Source organism: Podarcis erhardii, assembly GCF_964252035.2.
Source record: "Podarcis erhardii genome assembly, chromosome: 1".
In the NCBI taxonomy this organism is placed as follows: Eukaryota; Metazoa; Chordata; class Lepidosauria; order Squamata; family Lacertidae; genus Podarcis; species Podarcis erhardii.
This window is the reverse complement of record NC_138497.1, coordinates 33,775,161-33,798,474: the sequence shown is the minus strand read 5'-3', so window position 1 is coordinate 33,798,474 and position 23,314 is coordinate 33,775,161. Positions and strand designations below refer to the sequence as shown.

Below are 23,314 nucleotides of genomic sequence, written 5' to 3'. Positions count from 1 at the left end.
GGTTGTAGCCAGAAAACCAGAACTTCGTAGCTATTAAAAAAACACACGTATTTGGAGGAGGTTTTGCTTTTAATTAAAGATTGGGCTGAAGATGTAATTAAAAACATGTTGGAAACAATGTATACCAGAAGGCTATGTGTGTATATAAAGTATGTATAAAGCCTTTTATTTTTATATCTTGAATGCTCTAAATTAATAAAGAAAAGAATTAACTGAGGTGGATCTTATTTCCTTTTTAAATTCTTTCATTCCTTCACCAGAGAGACCCAATGCATAACTGATGACAAAATGACCCTCCCAAAAGACTTGCCTTTGGTATGAGACAAAAAGAACCAATTACCTTTCTGTTGACTTTGCCTACTGAAGCACATTTCAAAGAAGTCAACGTGGTCAAATCCAGACAAAAGAGATATTTTGATATTCATGTCAGCACAAGTATTTTTTAAATGCTGAGAAGGCACCTCTGCTTCTATTGCGCAGTGTATGCCTCTATACTTCGGTGCTTTTTATTTTTTTATTTAAAAGAAAGAATACAAATACAGTGGTACCTTGGGTTACATACACTTCAGGTTACATACGATTCAGGTTACAGACTCTGCTAACCCAGAAATAGTACCTCAGGTTAAGAACTTTGCTTCAGGATGAGAACAGAAATCACTCGGCGGCGGTGCAGCGGCATCGGGAGGCCCCATTAGCTAAAGTGGTGCTTCAGGTTAAGAACAGTTTCAGGTTAAGAATGGACCTCCAGAACGAATTAAGTTCTTAACCTGAGGTACCACTGTACTGCAATCCACACTAGATTTCTTTTGCTTGAAATCTTAGGGACAGAGTTTTGCAAAGCCACTCGGAAGAAGTGCACCAATATATATGGGTGGCTGGAGTTCCGGATCCTAGAAGATGTATAGGGCACATGTCAGTTTTTACTCTCAAACATTTTGTTTTTTTAAGAGTCAGTTCTTCTGAGCACATAAGAGCAGCCTGCTGGGTCAGGCCACTGGCCCACCTAGTCCAGCATCATGTGACCTAACAGTTGCTTGTAGGAAACCTGCAAGCAGGATTCAAGCACAAGAGCAGCCATGCTTCTGAATACCAGTTTCTGGAAACCCTGGCGGGGGAAGAGGGGTGCGGGGAGAGCACACTGCCCCTGGCAGCATGACCCCGGTGGGGTGCCATCGTGGCTGCCCTCCTGCTCATGCTGGGTGCCACGCCATGCCCCTAGGATGTGTGCCACACCCCGGGATGCACACCAGCCATGCCCCCGCCTGCTCTCTGCACACACACCCTGGTGCTGGAGTGTAGGAATGATCGCTGGGTTTGTGGAGCACACTCCCTGCCCACAGGCAGCCTCAGCTGCCTGCACGCGTGACCTTGGGGTGCAGAGCACACTCCCCCTCACAGATAAAGCCACAGCTGTCTGGATATCTTGCCCTCTGTCTAACCTTTTGCGGTCTCAGTAGTCTGCCGTGTCCTTGTCTGTGACCTTTGTCTCCTTCGTCATACATTGTGCAAGCGGAAAATGACGCGGTGAAAACAGGTGCCAAAATAACTTTGTACCACCCCACGATCTCGGGACTGGAAGATGTGTAAAGGTCACAGCCCAAAATGTATCTGCCTGGGTTTGCATATTGTGTCAATAAAAGGAGCCTCCACAGAGCTGGCCGGCAGCTTGATTGCAGCTCACCTGTGCACAGCTCACCTGCATTATCAACTCCTGCCTCATGTCCTTCACTTCATGAAGCTCCACCACTGTCTGGAAACCACAGAAGGGAAAACTGCTCTCATGTGTGTGTGTGCGTGCATGTGCACGCACAAACACACAAAATATCACACAGAATGAAGGAAACAGGGTTAAAATCCAAATTTATTGAAGAAAAAATACAAATCGTTTCACTATGAAAAGTTACAGATTGATAGCCAGTGTCCTAAATGCCCTACCTCAAGGAGAACTCACAGAAAAATGATATAAACATAATAATAACTGGGGAAATCAGTTCATTTAAACTCACACTACATGTTACATTGAAAGTGTGTTTGAAGCCCAGGCTTGCTTGAGGTTCTAAATGTCTTTTTCTTCATAAAAAGCACCTATAGAAAAACCCCAGGCTAAAATGGTGGATTGGGTTACAGGCTCCATATCCATATTATTTGTACTATATTGGGTTCCAATTTGATACTGAAACATATTTTAACAGACATTGCTTTAAACCATCTGCTGCCTAGGAGTTGTGTCTTTGATCACCAGTTTTCTTGAAGCCACCGAGAAGCATATTCATAAACCAGAAGCATCACTGCACCACCTAGAAGAGATAATTTTATTTTATGAAATACAAAATTGTAACGCTTTGTGGCTTTAAATTGCATACATGTATTTTACCAACAGGACCAAAATGGGACCTGTAGTGTAGCATGGGGGATGCCAGGGGGTCAAAGCCCTGGGCACAGAATCTTCGGGGGGGGGGGCACAGAGATCTCTGTATGCTGCATCTCCAGCAGCGGTGGCTTGATGAGAGTGGAGGGTGAAGAGCAGGACTTCCTCCCCTCTCCGTGGGCGTATCCTACCCTGCCCCCAAATCTGCTCTGGAGGGTTGGGGGCATGAGGGAAATGGAGAGGGGGGAAACGTTCCATTGTGCAAACAGAAATCCTTGTGCTGACAGAACGATTCTACTTAGCCTTGCTTTGAATACAACCTACATTATTTAATGCCCACTTCCTGCTTTCACCTGGGCTGTGGATCTTTTGATGGAAGAGCAGGTATGTCCTGCTTCCTCAACTCCATTCATGTCTGAAGCAGGGACCCCATGCATATTGTCCTATATGTGAAGCTATCATACAAGACCTTTGGAGAAAGGAGTTGCATTCCCCCTCAGCACAGAATGAGAATCCATAGCCAAGTTATATGTATGAACTAGATCAGGCATAGGCAAACTCGGCCTTCCAGATGTTTTGGGACTATTTTCTTAACACAGGGAAGTTATCAAGCCAACCCAAAGTCAGAAATGCTGTGTGATAGAGATATGCCAGGTTATTTATGGGACAAGCTCTATAGGCAAAAGCCTGACTCATTGGATGCACAAAGCAAATTGACATTTTAACCCATGACAGATTGTCAAACAATGGTGTAAATGAATACATGGAGGAGGGAAATGAGACTGAGGCTGCCAACTCTGCCCTTGCCCTTGCTATATTGATGATAGCTTCTGTGTATAGGCTCTGCATTGTTACAGGGTACAGATCAGCATGCCCAACACATATGTGTTAGGGCATAAATCCTGGGCACATTAGAATCAATGGGTTGTAACCAACAAAATCAACTTATTAGTACATGGACTTTTGCCTATCAACAGGACTTCTCCTCCTTTTCTCCCTGCATGCCTCTGCACCCATCCACCCAGAGTAGATTTGCGGTTGTAGGGAGAGGGAATAAGGAAGAAGTCTGGTTGTACAAGTGAAAGTCCTTGCACCTAAAGGGGTGACATCATTAGGTACAACACAATTGTGGAGATTGAGAAAAGAGCTAATCCCATTTTTTCCTCCTCATGTTTATTCCTGCATTTGCACATCTACAGGTACAGGGCCATAAGAATTTGCAACTGGTATATAGAATGCATTCTAAACACACAAGATGCTTACACACTTAAAAAGGTGTGTGCCTGATTATATGGATCAGCTATAAAGAAAGGTAGCTGACATTGATAGGTTTCCTTCCATGTTTCTGCCCCATGTTTCTGCAGGCAGCTATGACTGAGGCTGCATCGATTGCTATGAGAACAATGAAATATTGCAATAAGATTAAAAAAACCCCAAACAGTCATTTAATTTCAATAATATAATGTTTGTATTTATATATATTTCATCTTAATAATATTTAACAGTAATAGTGAATATTAAGATAACATTTACAAAAATACCATCAAGGCAGGATTAAATGCACTAGATTTTTTTAATAAAAAAATTACCTGGTCCTAGTCTCATGATTTTAGGCACCAATCCTTTGTACAAGGCTAGAAATCTGTAGAAAACAACGAAGAATGTTTTTATTTAAATTGGTAGAGAGAGGAAGGAATGTCTATTTGCTCAATTTCTGAGACAATGCGCTAAAAATATTTGTGAAATAACAAATGTATACAATGCTTGGATTTTAACATCTTGGCCCAGGATAAATAGCAGATTAATGTTCAGCTACGGTGGCTTTGCTGTGATCCCTTCTACTCAAAAACATGACTTTAATTAATGAGACATTTGCTATTTGTTAATAGCAGCTGCACTATACCTTTTTTTTTTAGTTGTGAACTTTCCAGAGAACTCTTGATATGAGGTGGTATGTAGGGATTGAAAATAAGTATAAATACAAATGAAGTATACAAATGCAGTACACTACTTGAACAATATTGCTGTGCCTGAGTTCTCATTTTAGAAGTATTTTACATACACTAAGTTCAGGGTGTTCCTTACATGCTAGTTTCAAAAATGAGAGAAATTATACTGCAGCAATTTGGTACGAATGCACCAAGTCAATGTTTGCATTCTCATCTTGCTACTGAGGGTAGCATGGAATGGTCAACACAAACGCTCCAATCTCTAAAGAAACGAGGGAAAGAAAGACAGAGAGAAAGGTTAAGATTTATTTGTTGATCTCCATGTTCTCTATAAATTTTATGACCAGTTCTGAAATGTGAACAGTTTTAATTGTCCTTCAGCCACTCTATAGATACATTCCAAGATTGATTGGGGCAAAGTAAGATGCAATCAAGTGGGCATTTTAAAAAAAAATCTGTTAAAACGAAGTTCTCATTCTTTGTCCTGTGTGCTGGCCACTTTCTGGGATTCCGATTCTGGATTGCGTTTTCTAATGCTACCACGAGAAAAATATTCAGTACATGTTGCCTGATGCCATTTGGATCTGAGTGGAAGAGGGAATGCCACTGGTTCAAATATTCCTCCTCAACAAATTTAACTGGAAAAAATCCTAGAAAGTGGCAGAGTTATCAGGGTCTATTTTTCAGGATTGCCCAGTCGCTTACTTAAGGGAACTGGGACTTCTCAGCTGCCTAGTATACAAGAATGAGAACAAGACAGGCTCATCAGCTGCTCTCTGAAAATGAGAAGACCATTATAGCATCCCATCCGTTCACGCCCCCCCCCCCCCCCCAAAATAGCACTTCTATCAGGGGCTGCTTAGGAATTTTGTAACATAGGAAGCTGGCTTTTTACCAACAGAGTCCATCTAACTCACTATTTCTGACATTGACTAGCAGATTTTCAGACAGGTTTTTTTCCGGGCTCAACCCTACTTGGAAACGCTAGAGATTGAACCAGGACCTTTCACTTGAAAAGTATGTGATCCTATCACTGAGCTACAACTCTTCCACATTCACAATTGGAGCAATAAAATAGAATATACAGTATATTTTCTAATTACAATACTGAGGTTGAAAGATGTCTACAGCTACCAGACTGATGCAGTGGTGAAAAAGTAGAAATGACTTGCTGCAGACGTATTAGGATATTTTATACATTCTCTCTCTCTCTCTCTCTCTCTCTCTCTCTCTCTCTCTCTCTCTCTCTCTCTCTCTCTGTGTGTGTGTGTGTGTGTGTGTGTGTAGTAAATAAAAATCCAGAAAACTCAGATAAAGCAATACTTTTCCTTTGTAATGCTTATTTGCACATTTCTGAAATGCTGCACTCTGGAGCGCTCCTGATACATAAGCACTGCGAAGGATGGCTTTTATGGGCCTCATCAAATCTGAAATATAACAATGTGGTTTTATGGACTCATGTGAACAAGCCAGAGACCTGGATATTTATGATTGAAATAAGAATGCTTTACCCTTCTTCTTTATAGACCGTTGCCATAGTTTTAAAACAGGTCCTGTACTTGATCTCTCCAGGAACCGGCTGTGGTCCTTGAATCCGACTTTTTGCAACATCAAAAGGGATGTTAATAACTGAGGCTATTGTTCCTGAGGCTAGCCCGATTCCAAATTTCCTCAGAAACTCCAAGGTCGGATCCTAGATAAACAAACAAACAAAAAAGCAACAAACAAAAGGGGAGCGGGTAGGAGAGGGAGAAAATGAATGAGAGAGAGAGACAGAAAGAAAGAAACTAAAAGAGGCACAGAAGCACCTCAATTGGTTAAAGACTATAAAGTAATATGCATTTAATCAGAAGTCTTGCACGACACGACACACTCCTGTTATTCTAGCGGAACACATTAGGATTTCCTACGCTGGGGCTTGTTTTCTTGACAATCCTATTGGCTATGTTTTTACACATGGTCTAAATTGCTGAAGTACACATTTCCTCACACAGGATTTATAAACACAGTTCATAAAGCAAGACCGGTACGGCATATGGGGATGATTTGTATAATTGGGCTTCACAATGTACTTAGTATTACTGTATCAAAACGGGAGAAATCCAAGCACACTATTAGCTAATTGGCCAGAATATTTTACAAATGACAGCAACTTCCACCATGAAGCCTACTAAAATGCTCATTTGTGCGTTGGACCCCCAAATGTTAAATTAAATAAAGGCTAATCTCAGTCTGCTGCTTTCCCCCTCCAGGTTTTTTACATTTAGTTTCACGTGTAGCTGATGCACTGTACTAAGCAGTAACGGCTTCCTGCTATTAACAATCCAACAGCGGTGCAACTGCAAAGCAGACAGCAGCGCCCTGTGCATTATAAACAGTAGTAACTCACTAAGCTAATTGGCTGAAGAATTTACAACACATTGTTCCCAAAGCCGACTATTTTGCCCTGGTTTCAAAAGGTAGAAACTGGCTGTAAAGTCAGCCTTAAAACAATGTTTTTTCTGTATGGGCTGAGACAATCCAACTGTGTTCATATTTCCTCAGACAGCCTTCCTACCCTGGAACATCAAAGCGCTCAATTAGTTTATTTGGAAGTGAAATTTTCCTTAATAAAGTCTAATCCCATATGTGTGAACGCTGGGAGCTGCCAGCGAACGCTGTCATACTGGATTTCCTAGGTACTTTACAATATGACTTTAAGAAACCCCTTTTTTCTTGAACCAGGGAAGCAAGAAAAGACCCCCTAATTTCTAAACAATATAGTAACATACAGAGCACATTTGTTGCGACACATTTTCAGAAAATTCCTTAGAGGGAGCAAAATGGGCGTAAAATCCACATGTGGGATCGGGCCAGATTCTGTCTGTCCACACTAAAAAGCTCCAGTTTTACATCTTAAAGCTCAAAACATAGTTTATTTTAACTATAATGTCAAGAAGTGCAATTTTAAATTAATATAATTAATGCATTATCAGAGAGGATATAAGCTGCTAATGGAACTTGTAATTTTCCTGTTAAGATGATTGGATGGGTTCACAGCAAGTTTTGGAAAAATGGTAGAGAATACTGCATGTTAAATACAGGTCAAAAATGGGAAGGAACAACTTTACTTGGAGACTGGAAAAGCAGTATAATAACTTACTATAAGAAGCTTTTGGAAGACTGTCGAATAACAACCCAACATATTTGCCAGGCTGCTGGCATAAGTTTTATATACTGAAATCAGAGAACAAATTATGAGCAAGTTGGTAGAGAGACTTATCAGCAGAGGAACTTCTGCTGTAAGTTTTAGAGTTTTCGTGGCATGTTGCAAGTGTTGGCGAAGCCACCACAAAAAGGAAGCAGGTGATTGACAGCATCAGTCACTGTATGATAGGCCTGTATGCACTGTGAGTAGGATGCATATGCCTTAGGACCTCTATGGTTTAGGAATTGGATACACAGGTTGCTTCCCTTAAAGCCCTATGGCCTCATCATTATCATAATTGAAGTTAAATATCCTCCCAGGGAAACAACACAATACAGTGTTGGGTTAAAGGAATGATAATGAGCTGTGGGGCTTGGACACCCAAATCTGCCTTGTACTCATGTCATAATTTTGGGCAAGTCTGTTGTTTCCTTAGTGTGTGTCATTAGTTTGTTTTCTAAAAAATGGGTGTTGCAGAAATAAATGCAGAAGCATAGGGTTGATAACAGGGCTTGTGACTGAGACTCTGCCTTATCTCCAGCTTGAGGTCTTCTCTTCATCTAGTCCAGAGTTTCCCAAACTTGGGTCTCCAGCTGTTTTGGGACTACAGTTCCCATGACCCCTCATCACTGGTCCTGCTAGCTTGGGATGATGGGACTTGTAGTCCAAAAACTGTTGGATCTAGTTCAACATGGTGTTTCCAGCAGTGGTTTGCTAAATGCCTCAGGGAAGTTGATAAGCAAGGCATCAGGGCAACAGAATTCCTCTGTTGCTTTGTTCTACATCTGACATTCATAGATATTCTGCCTCTGAACATGAAAGAGAAGGATGGTGACAAAACTAGAATTAGCTGGCTCTGCCTGTCACTGGATATGCCTACCTTTGACCTCCCTTCCTTTTGCTCTACCAACCACAAATGGTCTCATTCCTGACTATATTATGTTTCTTATTTTATAGAATGAGGCACCCACCTTGCTGACGGGAACAATATTTTTCACATTGAAGTAGAAACCAAAATAGACCATATTGAAAACTCCATGACGTCCCAAGGTAGCAGACAAGCCTTTGTTGAGTCCCCGCAGTCCCAACCCATTGGCCTGAATAATCTGCCGAGCTTTGGCAAAGGTAGATGGCTGCTGTATTGGGAAAAAAAGCAAAGTAACCATAAACCATAAGCCCCTTTTCCAATTTGATGCTTAACCAATCTCTGTTGTAGAAGACAATAAATGCAATGGCACAATCCATATTAAAATATAACCAAATACAATAATTTGCCAAGTAAGCAGATGCACATGTGAATAGGTAATGAATATAAGGGCATCTGTTCTGAAGTCTACTTAGAAACATGCATGCACATCCATGAATGAACTAGGAAAGTTCTCCCATGCACAGTAGTCAGGGAGGGCTATCATCCTCTCCTGTTACATCGCCCTTAGGAACATAAGAGGCTGCCATGGATCCATTGAGCTCAGCATCATTTGGGAAGCTCAGAGTGAAAAGCTTCAGTGAAAAAGGGCCATCTCAGTGTGTGTATAGGGGGATGTTCTGCTGCTGGTGGAAATGGTGGGGTGAGTTCCCCTGTGACAAGCAGCCATCTTAGGAGGTGGAAGCACCTCCCCGCTCACTTCACCACTTCCATGAGCAGTGGAACATGCTCCTCTTGCCAAGTTTTGGGGAGAGAGAGGCATTCAGGTGTGTGGCATTTCATCTCGTCTTCACTGCCTCTGGGGCAAATCCCTTGCAGAACTCCTCCCTCTCACCAATGGGCAGAGGGGACCCTCTTGAGAGATAATTCAAGAGGTGGTGGCCCAGGAGAGAACTTTATCTGTGGCAGCCCTGAGGTTGTGGAATTCATTCCCCACAGAAGTTCCTTTGGCACCTGTCATATGCTGAAGGTGTGCATCTCTTTACCCTGGCACCGGACATTTGAGTGGGAGAGAGAGATTTTGAACCCACCCTATTCTCTTGACTGCAATCTCTTCTTTTTTAATTTTATTTTTTTTAAATTAAAGTAATAATCATAAATAAATAAGAACAAACATGTGCACCCCACCACCGAGACCATTCCATTGTAATTATCCAACCTCCCAAAATTTCAACAGACTACAATCTCCTTTAAGTGTTTTAGCATTGTAATTTTAGATGGTTGAAACCTCCCTTGGGACCTTATGGTAAAGAGTGGGTAAGAAATCATAGAAGATAGAATTGTAGTATTTTAGAGTTGGAAGGGATCCCAAGGATCCCAAATAATAATAATAATAATGATGATGATGATGATGATGATGATGATGATGATGATGAAGAACTATCAGAGGCCTAGTTTTGATTATTTTAACTATAAGATCTGGAAACTCTCACATTCTAGGCAATAAATGTATCACAAGCCAGATAAAAACAATCCTGTTCCTAGACATATATTTCTAATGAACAATTGAAGATATTCTAGACTCTGTTAGGATATTTCCGTTCCACCTTAAAAGGGAGCAGGATGTTTGTGTCACAGCCTGCGTATTTCCTGTTCACAGGATGTTTCTCTTGTGTCTATGCTTTCGTTTCTCTCTCTCTGTGCCTGAGACATTGAAGCAGGCAGTCATGTTTTCTCTTTGTTCTGACCAACGCTGAATAAAGTTGTAAATAATGCTCTCCTGCGTGCATCTTTCGCTGTGCGAATTCTGCTGATAGAGCGTGCACCAGCTCTGGAATGTGGCAAGCTATTTCTGGAGCTCGTGTCGCTAATTGAATGATACTGCGTGTCTACGGGAGATCGATGGATCGTCCGGAATCGACGTGGGGCATGATGGCCTTTGTCTTCCTGGCAGTATCCCAACAGACTCTTCATTTGGCTTCTCTTGCTTATTTTGACTATAATATCTGAAAAATCTCACAGTTTCAGCCAATAATTGGAACCTGTGGCCCTTCAAATGTTGGACTCCATCTTCCATCATGACCACTGACCATGTTTGCTGGGGCTAACAGGAGTTACATATAATAAGAAAAGCCCTGCTAGATCATACCAAAGGCCCATCTAGCTCAACATCCTGTTCTCATGGTGGCCAATAAGATACTTATCGGAAGTCTACCTATCTTGTTGGAGAGCTCCAAGACCAGGAGGCCATAGGTTCCTCAGCCCTGCTTTACACTACACTTGAACCACAACCACAAAATATCAGTTTCCTATAAAAATATTCCTAATAACCATTGTAAACATTCCTTCTAAATCAGCCAGGGAGAGGATACTTTCAGATTAGAGGAACTGTGTAACTAATTTGTGTGACCATTTCTAGAGTCTTAAGCTTTTAGAACTCCAATGCATGACTGTAGAAGATTGCTTTTAATGTTTTTTACTGTTATGTCTTTAGCCCCAAGTTAAAGATTATTTTTTCTTGTCAATTGTTTGCTTGCTTAACTTTGCTTTTCACTAATGTTACCTTTGCGTAGTCAAATATTTAATTAGAAAGGCAAAACTTGACTTCCGCAAGGATGCTTAAACAGGGAAATGAAGACAATTTTGACTACTGCTTTGTAAACGGTGCTGATTTCAATGCACTTATTTGTTTAATGAGCTCCCATTGCAAAATGCCAGCAAAAATGACCAACAGATGATCCAAATAATATCTAACCCACCAGGTTAGTGCTTATTCAGGTGACAAGCAAGCTGAATTTCCTTTTAATATTTTGTTTCACTCAAATTTACATATATCTAACAGGTATCTATGATTCACTTTGTAAGAGTAAAAAGCAAATCTCACACAATAACAGACTATATGGCTGCAATAGAATATAGGGCTTTATTGTAAACTTCCCAACAAGAACTTAATGTCCAGGGAGAGGCATACAAATGCCACAACAATATAAACAAATTGCTGTGGTAATATTTACCTAGGTCTGTCCAGACCATGATTTTAGTACGCTGCAAGCAGTCTCAATAAATAACAGGAGTGATCTATTTGAAAAAGGCTTATGTAAAAAACATACAACTGATTCTGTGAAGCTCGTTAAGATTGTTCTGAAAAGAAATGATAAAAATTCAAGGGGCAGGGAAGGATTCTTTGATTAATGTGTTGCATCTATGGAAATGTGTGGCATGAGCCAAGTTATGTTAGGGGGGCATTAGAAGTGCACTTCTATGTATGTTTACTCAGAAGTGAGTCTCGCTGAATTCAGTGGGGCTATTATTATTATTATTATTATTATTATTATTATTATTATTAAATTAATTAAATTTATATACTGCCCTTCATCTGAGGATCACATATCGAGGTGAGTATAGAAGTTCAGTTAGTGCAATCCTATACCTGTCTATTCAGAAGTACACCTGATTGATTTCAATGGGACCGAGTGCAATCCTACAACCCTCTGCAATGTTGATGGATCAAGAGAGGTAGGATTGAGCATCACCACCTCTCTGCTGGCATAGAGGAGCACCCCTGCTGGCGGAGGTCCTGAGTTCTGTTTAGCAGGCGGAAAGCTATGACCAGTGGTTGTCCTCCTACTTGTAGCCAGCAGAAAACCATGAAAGATAACCATGGGGTGAAGGCACCAGAGGCCTTGAACTTACAAACAAACAAACAATGGAACAGCCCTGGGCAGTGTGGTGGCAGCAGGAACAAGGGAAAGGCACTGAAATCTTCTCTCTGGGGACCTGCCTGCTTCCTCTTTCACGTTAAGCCACGGTTTTTTCTCATTTGTGATATACAAACTGGGTCTCAGTATAATTGATATCAGTCGTGAGGAAAGAACCCTGTAGCATTGTTGTTAATCACTTCACTCTGAAGTTTGCAATTTGCTTATTATACATAAGCAGGGTATATTATTTAATTTTTGTGGCTACCTTAGTGTCCAAAGTCAGATGAGTCTGTACGGAAAATGTCCCCCCCCCCAAAAAAAAACCACCTCACTTATTTAAATGAGGAAAGGAATTTTCTGTTTGTTTTCTTTAGAAAGTTCTTGAGCATTTTCCAACATGTCAAGACATACTGTTTGCTGGTAGATTCATTTCTGCTGCATTTGAAGTAAAGAAAATGTGTTTCTTTAAGTAAGAGCCCTGAATAAAAGGCATACAGAATAACTATATTCCAGCAAGGAGGTGGTGAAGTATGCTGGGGGCTTCGGTTATCTTTTTGTGCTTGAAGTGCAGGTGGTCTCCGTGCTCTGGAAAGGAAAAACTCTAAACGCAAAAGCAGCTACCCAAACCACTCTGGGTTCCAAATGTCCATACAGTCTTCCAACAAGAAACTGCTCTGCACCCACCAAGCTGTTGTTGTTTAGTCGTTTAGTCGTGTCCGACTCTTCGTGACCCCATGGACCAAGCACCTACCAAGCTAGCCGGCTTTAAAAGAGAGTTAGACAAATGCATGAAGGAGAGGGCCACCAGTGGCTACCATGTCCTCCAACATGTTAGATCCTAAAACCAGGATGCGCGTCTTACTGTCCATGTTCCTGCATGAGTCACATGACTCATGTGACATCACGGAGCCTAAAAGGATGCAGGTTTTTTGAGCCGTGCATTTTTGGGTGTCGCATGAGATCACAGTCCTGCACAAGATCTCAGGGTGAAATTGTGCAAGATCAAAGTGACGTAAATGGCAGCTGTGCTCTTGTGGAGAAAAATGGGATCTCCCAGTTTTTATTGGACACTTGCGGGTTGTGTGTGACTAGCCATGATGGCTATCCTCTGACTCCACAGCTGGAGGCAGCAATTCTGAATACCAGTTGCTGGAAACCACAGGAGGGCACAGCACTCCTGTGCTCAAACCCTGCTTGTGGGCTTCTCACAGGCACCTGGGTGACCACTGTAAGAAGAGGAGTTCAGCCTACACTCGAGTAGGACCCTGGCAGAGACACATGCCCGACTGGCATGTTCTCTCCCTCCTGGTCAATCGTTCGGGAGCTTCAAAAGCTTTCTTCTGCCCGAACATCACTGCGGCACACTTAGGGATCCACAGAGTTTGCGCACCTTATGTGACAGACCTCAGCAACTCAGCATTTTGGCTAATCTACTTTATTTACATATAAGCACACACGGAGCACTGCAACATGGCTCCCTCTCTCTCTAGCATCAGACAGCAAAGAGAAAAAGAACAAAGGACAATAGTCCGACTTCACGGAACACAGTAACACAAACATCCTGTTTCCGTCACTTCCCACTCTGTGGAGTCAAAATATATACCTTCATGTGAAAGACGACAATCTCATGACTGCAATCATGGAGCAGGAATTCTAACAGGGAGAGCACTTCTATGCTCAAATCCTGCTTGTGGGTTTTTCACAGGCATCTGGGTGACCACTGTAAGAACAGGATGCTGGACTTGATGGGTAATTGATGAGGCTGCTCGAAGGTTATCACTCCTGATCAGCGGTGTAGCTAGCCGATCAGGTGCCAGGTGCGGAACGCGCGTCCTGCAGCTGGGGATGGGGTGAGCTGCCCATGGGGATGGGACGCACTGCGTGGTGCCTCTCTGCCAACTCCCCCTCATCTGTAGGGTGGCGGAGGGAGAGGCGGAGGGCAGACACAAGTCCCACGCTGTCACTTCAGGCAGCACAGAGCCTGCAGGCCCCCAAGCCACCACATTACTCCCAGAAGAGACGTGTGGCTCGGGCACACTGCAGGGCCTGCAGTAAGTGCTGGCCCCTGCGGTGTGGTGCCCAATGCCAGCCGCATTTTGTTACGTTTGTTGACTGAACTAAAAAGTTTCATGAGCCCAATTTTTATTTTTTAAAACTCATTTTTTGTCATTTTGTCACCCTCCCCCAGTGATGACACCTGGGGCAGCTGGCACCCCCCGCACCCCCTTTCCTCTGCCACTGCTCCAGATCTGCCCTACCAGGAGTGCCACTCTGGGGACAGTAATGAGCTAGTTGGGCCAATGGTCTGGTTCAATATAAGTCAGTGTTCCAGAGGTATAGCCTCATAATCTTCTGGCCTAACAAACATAAGAGCCTATATATACTGTGACTTTGAGCACCTTCATGATCTCTTCTATTAGTTGATTTTCAGCATGTTAGTAGAATACTTTTGGGGGGTGGTATTTACTGCATAATGTTGAAAAACCAAATTGTAGGCTTACCTTTCATACTGTAAAGTTTAGAGAGAGGATATATATTTAAAACAAAAAGCTGCTTCCTTTCTATTCTTCTCCCCTTCCTCCTATCCCCTTCCCTTTGTTCTGTGCTGGTACCATGCCATTTCCTGACCATTACAGAGCAAAGGATACCCTAGGAACATTGATGAGGCTCCGCCAAATCCTTATTTCCCACCGCATCGTCCGTATCAAATTTGCTTCTCCAGCTGTTTTGAAATGGCAACACTTAAACTGGGACCATCACTTGTTTTAAACTGCCCCAAGAGATTCCCCTCTTCCTACAGCTCGCTCTTGATTAACATTCTATACTTGTTATCCAAGCACTTGCGTTTCCCAACATATTGAAAAAATATTCCAGTTACCATACCTCTGTGAAAGCATCCCGATTTGCCTGGAGGCTAACCTTGACTACTTCAAAAGGGTTAACCACAACTGCTTCTGTTAGCCCGGATCCCAAGCCAGCAACTGCAAATGTCTAAAAGAGTTAAATCAATCAGTTTTCATGCACACTGCGGTAAAACATCCCCGTACATCACATTCTGAAGTTGAGCATTAAGCTGACTGATATGATGAAAGTCGAGAGACCTACCCTTGTGCAGTAGTATACCATTACTAAACAGCTTTCGTCCTTGATTAGATGTTGACAGTTCATGCAGAAGAAATTACAAAAGCCACAAACCACATTCCAAATATTCCAAATAAAATGTCAAAGTCCTATCAACAACACATTCTCTCTAGATGGGGGCAGGGAAGCTTTGTGACTGATTTTAAGAAGTGCATATGTGGTAAAGCTTGCCCTCCACATTCTGTTTAAGGAGAGTTTTGCCTCGTGAAGAATAATTTACACGTTATTATGAGTATAATATAGACACAAAGGCAGCTCTTAAAACCACTTACCAGGGAAGTATAAAACAGTGACTTAATTAGGTAGTAAATCTAATACAAAGAAAACACAAGACTAAATAACTGCACTTCCTAGTTCAACAAACAAGTGTCTTAGAAGAAAAGTTTTCCAAGGCAGATTTCACCTGTGAAACAACTTAAGTAAGATATAAGTAATTGATGGCAAATATTTATATACCCCAAATAACATACTGGTTGGTGTTATGGCCTCATTAGAATGCAACTGACAGTCAAGGCATTGACATAATACGGTAAAACAGAGTAAAATCACTTAAGAGTAAAACTTTTTTCTTTAAAAAAAACCCCACCTTTCCTAATATTGAGAACTCTGGTAATAACCCAGTAGAGCCTTAGCTGTGTTTAAGAACATTGATTTCAGTGGACTTCTATTTTATATTATTTCCTAGCATGCAATACATTTTGATTGCAGTGGGTTTTCTGAATTCTCTGACTCTTCCAAAGACAGCTGAATCTTGGAGGAGAGTTCATTTCTGGAAAAGCTTCTGACTCTACATGGGGTTGGAGGAAGAATAGAGAAATTGCAGAGCATGGGAGGAAGTGTTTGTGTGTGGCACAGACTGAAATCATTACATGCTGCTAAGACCCACTGAATGCACTGGGGCTTGCTTGTGAGTAAAGATGTATAGGATTATACAGTGATGGCCTCTTTAGACCCTGCAGTTCATAAGTAAAACAGAATCAGCTTCCAGTATTCTTCAACATACTGAGTGAATAAGCTGATGAGTTGTATGTGACATACAGCCAGATATAATCATCATACCAATATGCATACAATAATGGCACAGCCCATTGCCACCACAGGTGCAGAAAGATAATCAGTTGATTTGAAGTGGGCTGGGTCAAAATATAGACCACTGGAATCAATGGGTTTAAACACACTCAAATCTATGATGGAATATAGATGTTGTAGACCCCCAAACCAACTTTTTATCTGCTGGGGGAAATTTTGTTTTCTTTTTTGTGAACTCTGCCAGATCTAGAGTCATTCTGCCTGACTTCAGGTACATCTCTTGTTTGCCTTCACCATCTCCTTGCCGAAAAGCCCTTGAATTATTGCTGTCAGTCTCCTCTGCCAAGGCTTTAAGAAGTATTTCATAGTCTATGAAGCGCAGTAAACCATGCTGTACACCAAAATACCATTTTCTCCTAGAAAGCAAAACAAACCAGAGCTTTCACTGTTAAAAAGGTATGTGGCAACTTTAAGGATTTATCTCATGTTCTTTGGGGAAAGTGGCAGTCCGAAAGAAAAGAAAAGAAAAGAAAAGAAAAGAAAAGAAAAGAAAAGAAAAGAAAAGAAAAGAAAAGAAAAGAAAAGAAAAGAGAGAGAGAACCTTCAAGGATAACGTAATAACAGTAACATAACAGATGCATTCAATAACTAGAATAGTAATAACTCAAAGTGTCTTCATTCTGATTTTATATCACGCTGGCCAATTATGCAAATTCTAATGAAAGGCCTCTTCCTTTATATGGCGAGCAAAAATATGCTTGTCACAAAACTTCCACTGAGAGAGCCAAACTCCAGAAATGCTTCCAATCCTATAACTTGTTTAACCAAGAAATCTATAATCCAGATGGTCAGGAGTTTTTGGGTTGTTGTTTTTTTGCTAGTGCACTCTTCCAATTTGCTTTTCGGTAACAGCATTAAAGTCACATGGTCTGATTCCTGGGTGGCCAAGTTCCTAGGATCTATGAGATGCATCCTGCCCAAAGATCTCCAGGCACAAATTCTCTTCCATATTTTGCATAAACAAAGAGGGTGGGATCCTGACTGGCAGGAGCAGCAGCTGCACTTGCACAATGATACAAAGATCCTCCTTCATGTGGACCCTCTCTGAAAAGTCCCCTATCAAGGTCCAAAATTAATGTGGGGCTGCCATTGGAAGGACGTTTTACTTTTCCACTGTGTGTGAGCAAAAGTTCTTTCTGCTAGTCCACAAAGCATATGGATCTAACACAATTTTTCTCTTCTCTCTCTCTGACTTGTCCCTCCATTCATGTGTCTTTGCTCAACCTACTTCATTATATTGATCAATGTGAGGGGAAAAGGAGAAGGAGGAGGAGGAGGAGGAGGAAGAATGGGAACTATAGTAAGTCTCCTTATTCCCATTACAAGAGTGTATAACATTACTTACCAGAGCTGGTGACAGTGAAACATTTCCTAATAATTTCTTGTATTGTTCAAAGGTGAAAAACTGGAAAGTAAATACAGTGAAATTTAAAACTCAAGAATGGAGTAGAGATTCTTATCAGAGAAAACTGTTCACCTTTATTGGTCTAACAAAAGACAAAGAGAATGATTTGATCTGGTGGTCCGTTGTTGAGTGATTAGTACTACACACAGGGCTTTGGTTAAATTTGAATCAGGCAAATTTTGTTCTCATATCACTTAAACATATATTAGAAATATTCAGACTATATATATACACACACACACATATATACATATACATACAGATACCAAGCACTCAATCCAGTTACAGCAGCTTTGTATTTCAATATCTTCTTTCTTCTTAGCCCAGAAAGAAAATAATAATACTTTCCAAACTGCTTCAAAAATCAAATAACCATTAACCATTTGTCATTTGTATAGCTTATTGTGCCAAGAACAGACTGCTCCTTACCAAACAGTGCAAAGCTTTCCTCCTTATTTCAGATAGCGAATACAGGGCAGTTTTCTCTTTTTCTTATGATCATTGAATGTCAATTTAAACAACTTAGACTGAACCAACACTTGCAAAATCCATCATTGTTGAGATCAGCAATACTATGCTATTACGATTTGAGCAGATGACAAAACAATTCAAAATTGCTCCAGTCTTTGGTACAGGAATCATTCCTTTAAAACTTGGTAAGAACATTGTTATTGGATCAAGCACAGTATTAACATTAAATATCACCATCGCTATTGGGTTGTTTTTTTAGAACCAAAACAAAACAATGGTTTGAAACCAGAGGTACGCAAATGTAAGGCTGCTTGAACCTGGACTTTTCCACCCCCGGATCCCCAGATAACTTTTTAAAAGCAGATTTTCCAACTGTGCAAATTTCTCACTAGAAACCCCCACACTAAAAAGGGGGGCAGGAAATACAGTAAACACAAGTAATGCTTTGCTCCTTGCTTACACTATGTATCAGTGGCAATTTCTGCCTAAGAGTCAGGAGAGTTTATCCATTATACAGCAATGATTCATTCATGGAACTGCCTCCATTCAGTAACTAACAGGTGCAAAAAAGGAGTAATTTAAGGGCATTTACAAGGATGTGATGAAGCATTACCTGCACAAAGATGGCAAAAATGTGGTTCGGGCCACAAAGAAGGTATTTTAATATGGTTTTGGCAGTTTAAGTATGAAAACTGAGCACATTCTTCCCTTACAAAATTTGTGCACATGCTTACATGCTGCCCCTGTCACAGCCTTTGGTTAGGTGATGAATAAACGCACAGACCCAACATGTACAATTCCTCTCCTCTCATTTTTCACACTGTACATTATCAGCTCTCCAACAGCACATAATTTTTCTCAGTTCCACAATTTGCACACTAAACACACACACCCTTTGAGCCCTACTCCACAAACCTTGCATGACATTTTGAATGTGGTCCTGCAGTGGGAAGGGAGAATTGCCCCAAGCCATCACTCTCCATGGGCATGTGGGGGTGGAGGTAAATGTCAGCAAAGCTGCTTTCTGCAGCAATTGGCTGTGTGGAGATTCTCATGGCAAAATCAGCCACACAACTGATCCAGCAGACTGGAACAGTAACTTCCACAATCCTTTCTGGGTACTTCTGCACGACCAAGTACACAGCAGAGAACTCGGCTGCATAGCTGTACCATGTCTCTATCTTCCCCACACCTGCCATCACAAATGGCCTCGTGGGCCAAAGTGGGAGTTGCACCAAGCCAAATTTGGCCTGCAGGATGGAGTTTCTCCACCCACTTGATGTAGAGGATTTACATCAGGAAGACAAGTCTTACAGTAAGAGATGTTCGACAGTGGATCGGACTCCAACCAGAGGTGGTGGACTGTCCTTCCTTGGAGGTTGGATGGCCATCTGTCATGGATGCTTTAGTTAAGATTCCTGCACTTCAGGGGGTTGGATGACATGACCCTGGTATCCCTTTCGATTCTCCGATTCTATCATTCTCCTTGCTGAATCTGTTATTTCCCATCACTATTCTCTGGCTTTGACAACTGCTACCAGCACTATTTTGAGGATACCTAGTGCGATAAAAAATACCATGGCATTCACACGCACGGGATATATTCAGAAATGACGCTTACATTTAAAATTTCAGAGAAAAGACATTGAGTGGGTAACACTGCTCTGCAGCTGGCAACATGGCTGTACCCTGGAGCAGAACTGTTTTCACTGACATCCAATGAAGGGGTCCTTGGAGGGTGTAAGGGAGTCTACCTGCAGCAACTGCCAGTGCCTTCTTGCGGAGCACCAGCTCAGACCTTGAGAACCATAGTTTTTGGTGCAATTCTCCTTTTCAGCATGCTCAGGCTGCTTTGTAAAGTGTAACATTTCCCTTTGCTCCAGTTCACCCCCATTTGAAACCGGTTTCACACATGGTACCCTTGGAAGAAGCATTCCACCCTACCATATTTCTGTCAGGAGCTCGTCCTATACTCGAGTAGGACCCTGGCAGAGACACATGCCCGACTGGCATGTTCCCTCCCTCCTGGTTGATTGTTCAGGAGCTTCAAAAGCTTTCTTCTGCCCTAACATCACAGCGACCGATGCCAACAAACATCGGCACATTTAGGGATCTGCAGAGTCTTCGCAGTTTGCATGACAGACCTCAGCAACTCAGCATTTTGGCTAATCTACTTTATTTACATATTAACACACACGGAGCACTGCAACATGGCTCCCTCTCTCTCTAGCATCAGACAGCAAACAGAAAAAGAACAAAAGACAATAGTCCCACTTCACAGAACACAGTAACACAAGCATCCTGTCTCTGTCACTTCCCACTCTGTGGAGTCAAAACATATACCGTCATGAGATAGACAACAATCCCATGACTGCAATCATGGAGCAGGAATTCTAACAATTTCTACCAGGGCTTCTGTCATACTTTTCTCCCAATATTTAACTCTCCTTTGACACTAAGTCCACAGGAGTATGGAGTACTGGGCCAGTTGCAGATGCTTGAAGCATCCCTCAATGTGGTCTTTCTTCTGGAGGACAGGTGCCAGTGGTGGGTGGGGCTAGAGCAGGCTTCCTACAACTCCCATGATCCCTTGCTAGCAGGACCAGTGGTCAGGGATGATGGGAATTGTAGTCTCAAAACATCCAGAGGGCCGAGGTTGAGGAAGCCTGGGCTAGAGGGAAAAGTGGATGGAGCAATTTACCCTTGTGCTAATTTCTACACACACACACACCCTTCTCCATCCTCTACCCTGGCAAGCAAGAGGCAGAATCAAAGTTCAAAGACATATTCCAACCGAGCAAAAACACTAAAGAAGGTGCGAAGTGGAGCTGGTGAGGGATGGGGTGTGGCATGGGGAGAGTTTGATACTTCAATGGATGGGTCAGTGCCTAAGGCCAAAGCAACTTTTCATGTAAGATGACTTGTATACGGATGGGATTTTAAATCTCCTTTAAACATTTCCGAATGGATGAAGCACAAGCATTATGAAACATGTCACCTTACACCGCGTAGCACATGGAAAACCAGTCCTACTGCAGTATTCAAAAATGTATCTATAAATCACAACATGGTAAGTTAATTCCCTGAATGCAGTATAGGATTCTATGTTAAAAACTGTGCTACAAACACTTGTGAAAAGTTAATTTGGACAATAACCCTACAATATGTTTGTACTCAGAAATAAGTCCTATTGAGCTCAGTGGATTGCTTTGAAAGGCTGCAATTCTCTACGCAGAGCTCTGGGAGTCGTATCTCTCCTTGAAGTCAATGAGACTTCACTTTGAGTAAACTTACAAAATATTGTACTGTAGAAGTGAGCAACAAAATCAGTGCAAAATTAGGTGAAATGAGGACTGCGGCCATGAGTAAATTAAAGCCTAAATGGCAAAATTACAGCACAAGCCTTTGCCTGTCTACTCAGAGGTAAGCGCCATTGAGTTCTATAGGGTTTCCTCCCAGAAAAGTATGTATAGGATTGAAGCCTAAGTATCAAAACAGATTTTCATATTGCACATTCAACTAACAGATCTACCATTTTTTCTATATATTGTCACAACGAACTTTTTCATGGAATTTTAGGTATTCCTTTAATGTTTCTCATACCCTCCATGCATGCTACCTAGCAATCTTTTGCACTTAAAATTTGCTTTCAAAATACAATTGCTTCCTAAAGCCATAAACAGAAGAACTAGCTAGTATGTAGCAACTCTGTTTCATATTATGGGGACAGTTTTGAAGCTGAACAATCCTAGGAAACTCTAAATGAAGGACCAAAATGCACACAACCAAGCAAGTACGACTTAGCCTTTCAGAAAATTCAACAGTTTGCTTCAATGGCTCACTTTTTTTTTAAGAGCTCAAAATATCCTTATCATAATAGAGTGAAGCAACTTTTGTTGCTGTTGAACAGTGATTTTTTTTATTATTATTATTTGCTATGGTAAAAAAAAAAGAAAATGCTTTCTTCACAAACTTCCAAAGAAAAATAATTGCAAAATATATGTCTTTGTGTATCTAATAACCAGTGCTGTCCATCTGGCAAAGATACATTTAAATCTAAGTTCCACAGAGGAGAGAAAAAACGTCAAAGTACTTACCATATGTCTCAATAACATTAAGGTAAAAATGTCTGGGAAGGAACACATGCAAAATATGTATTTGCCCAACAAGATCATCTGTTAACCATTGTACTGGCACTGTTCATGTCTTTTCTTTAAGTCGAAACTAAATCAGGGCTATAAAGTTTGGCTTTTTATCCTTCAGAATTACCAGCTTTCTTTCAGAAAGGGGGGGGGGCAGAGAAAGACAGAAAGAGGCACAGACAGACAGACAAAGGATCTGAACTCTTCAAAGTGAAATTGTCTTTGACACATGGCGTCCAAGTGACATATTACCTTAATTATAATGGCTTTATTTTTACATGCAAATGGATTTACCAAAGGAATAGACAATTATATTTTTCTTCTGAACAGGAACTCGGCCTTGTTTGTTTATCTGAGTGATCTTTTATCAGCGCAGCAGTTTTATAATTCAAGGCAGCCTTTCTCTGTAAGTTTCCCCAAGATGTGGATGGCAGGTATGGAGGCAGCTGTACAAAATTACCACAATACAACTCGAATTATTGTATCAAATTTGGAAGGGATTCCAAGGGCCATCTAGCGCGCGTGTGTGTGTGTGCGTGTGTGTGTGTGTGCGCGCGCACACACACACACACACATTTGGTGATTCACCCCCACTTCTCTGGGTAACTCTTTCCTAGTAAATTGGGACAAATCTACAATTTCCTTAGAAGTAAGTGCCACTGAATTCAATGCGACTTTCTTCTGAGGATTGTATCGTTAGTGTGGAAACAAAGCTCATGGGGAAGGTCTCTCAAGCAAGTTGTCCCAATTCAATCTATTCTAAAATAAAAATTCCTAATTTATAGACTCATAATTATGTGAGCATCCAATTATAGATACTGATGGACTTTGTATATATAAATATAGTGTGGGGGGGAATCTTAGTCTGCAATCATCATGTATTTATCAACAGATGTTTGAACATTGTGTGTGTGTGTGTGTGTGTGTGTGTGTGTGTATGCATTCACATGCATGCAACCACAAAATCTGCTTCCTTATCTAAATCAAGTACTCCAC

At 41.4% G+C, this 23,314-nt stretch overlaps 1 protein-coding gene across 6 annotated transcripts in view; it reads right to left on the bottom strand.

Moving 5' to 3' along the window:
* Positions 1 to 1,843: 1,843 nt before the first annotated feature.
* Positions 1,844 to 23,314, bottom strand: part of SLC25A21 (solute carrier family 25 member 21) — a 291,014-nt gene continuing 269,543 nt past the window's right edge. For 4 of the 6 annotated variants that reach the window (XM_081865522.1, XM_081865520.1, XM_081865524.1 and 1 more), the window contains 6 exons: positions 17,646 to 17,705; positions 14,954 to 15,061; positions 8,476 to 8,640; positions 5,829 to 6,010; positions 3,958 to 4,010; positions 1,844 to 2,297 (listed from right to left, as the gene is read on the bottom strand). In XM_081865522.1, coding sequence (XP_081721648.1) covers positions 2,236 to 2,297; positions 3,958 to 4,010; positions 5,829 to 6,010; positions 8,476 to 8,640; positions 14,954 to 15,061; positions 17,646 to 17,705 — 630 coding nt within the window. In that variant the 3' untranslated portion in view covers positions 1,844 to 2,235. The remainder of the gene's footprint in view (positions 2,298 to 3,957; positions 4,011 to 5,828; positions 6,011 to 8,475; positions 8,641 to 14,953; positions 15,062 to 17,645; positions 17,706 to 23,314) is intronic. The other 2 variants (XM_081865521.1, XM_081865525.1) reach the window with 2 other exon arrangements.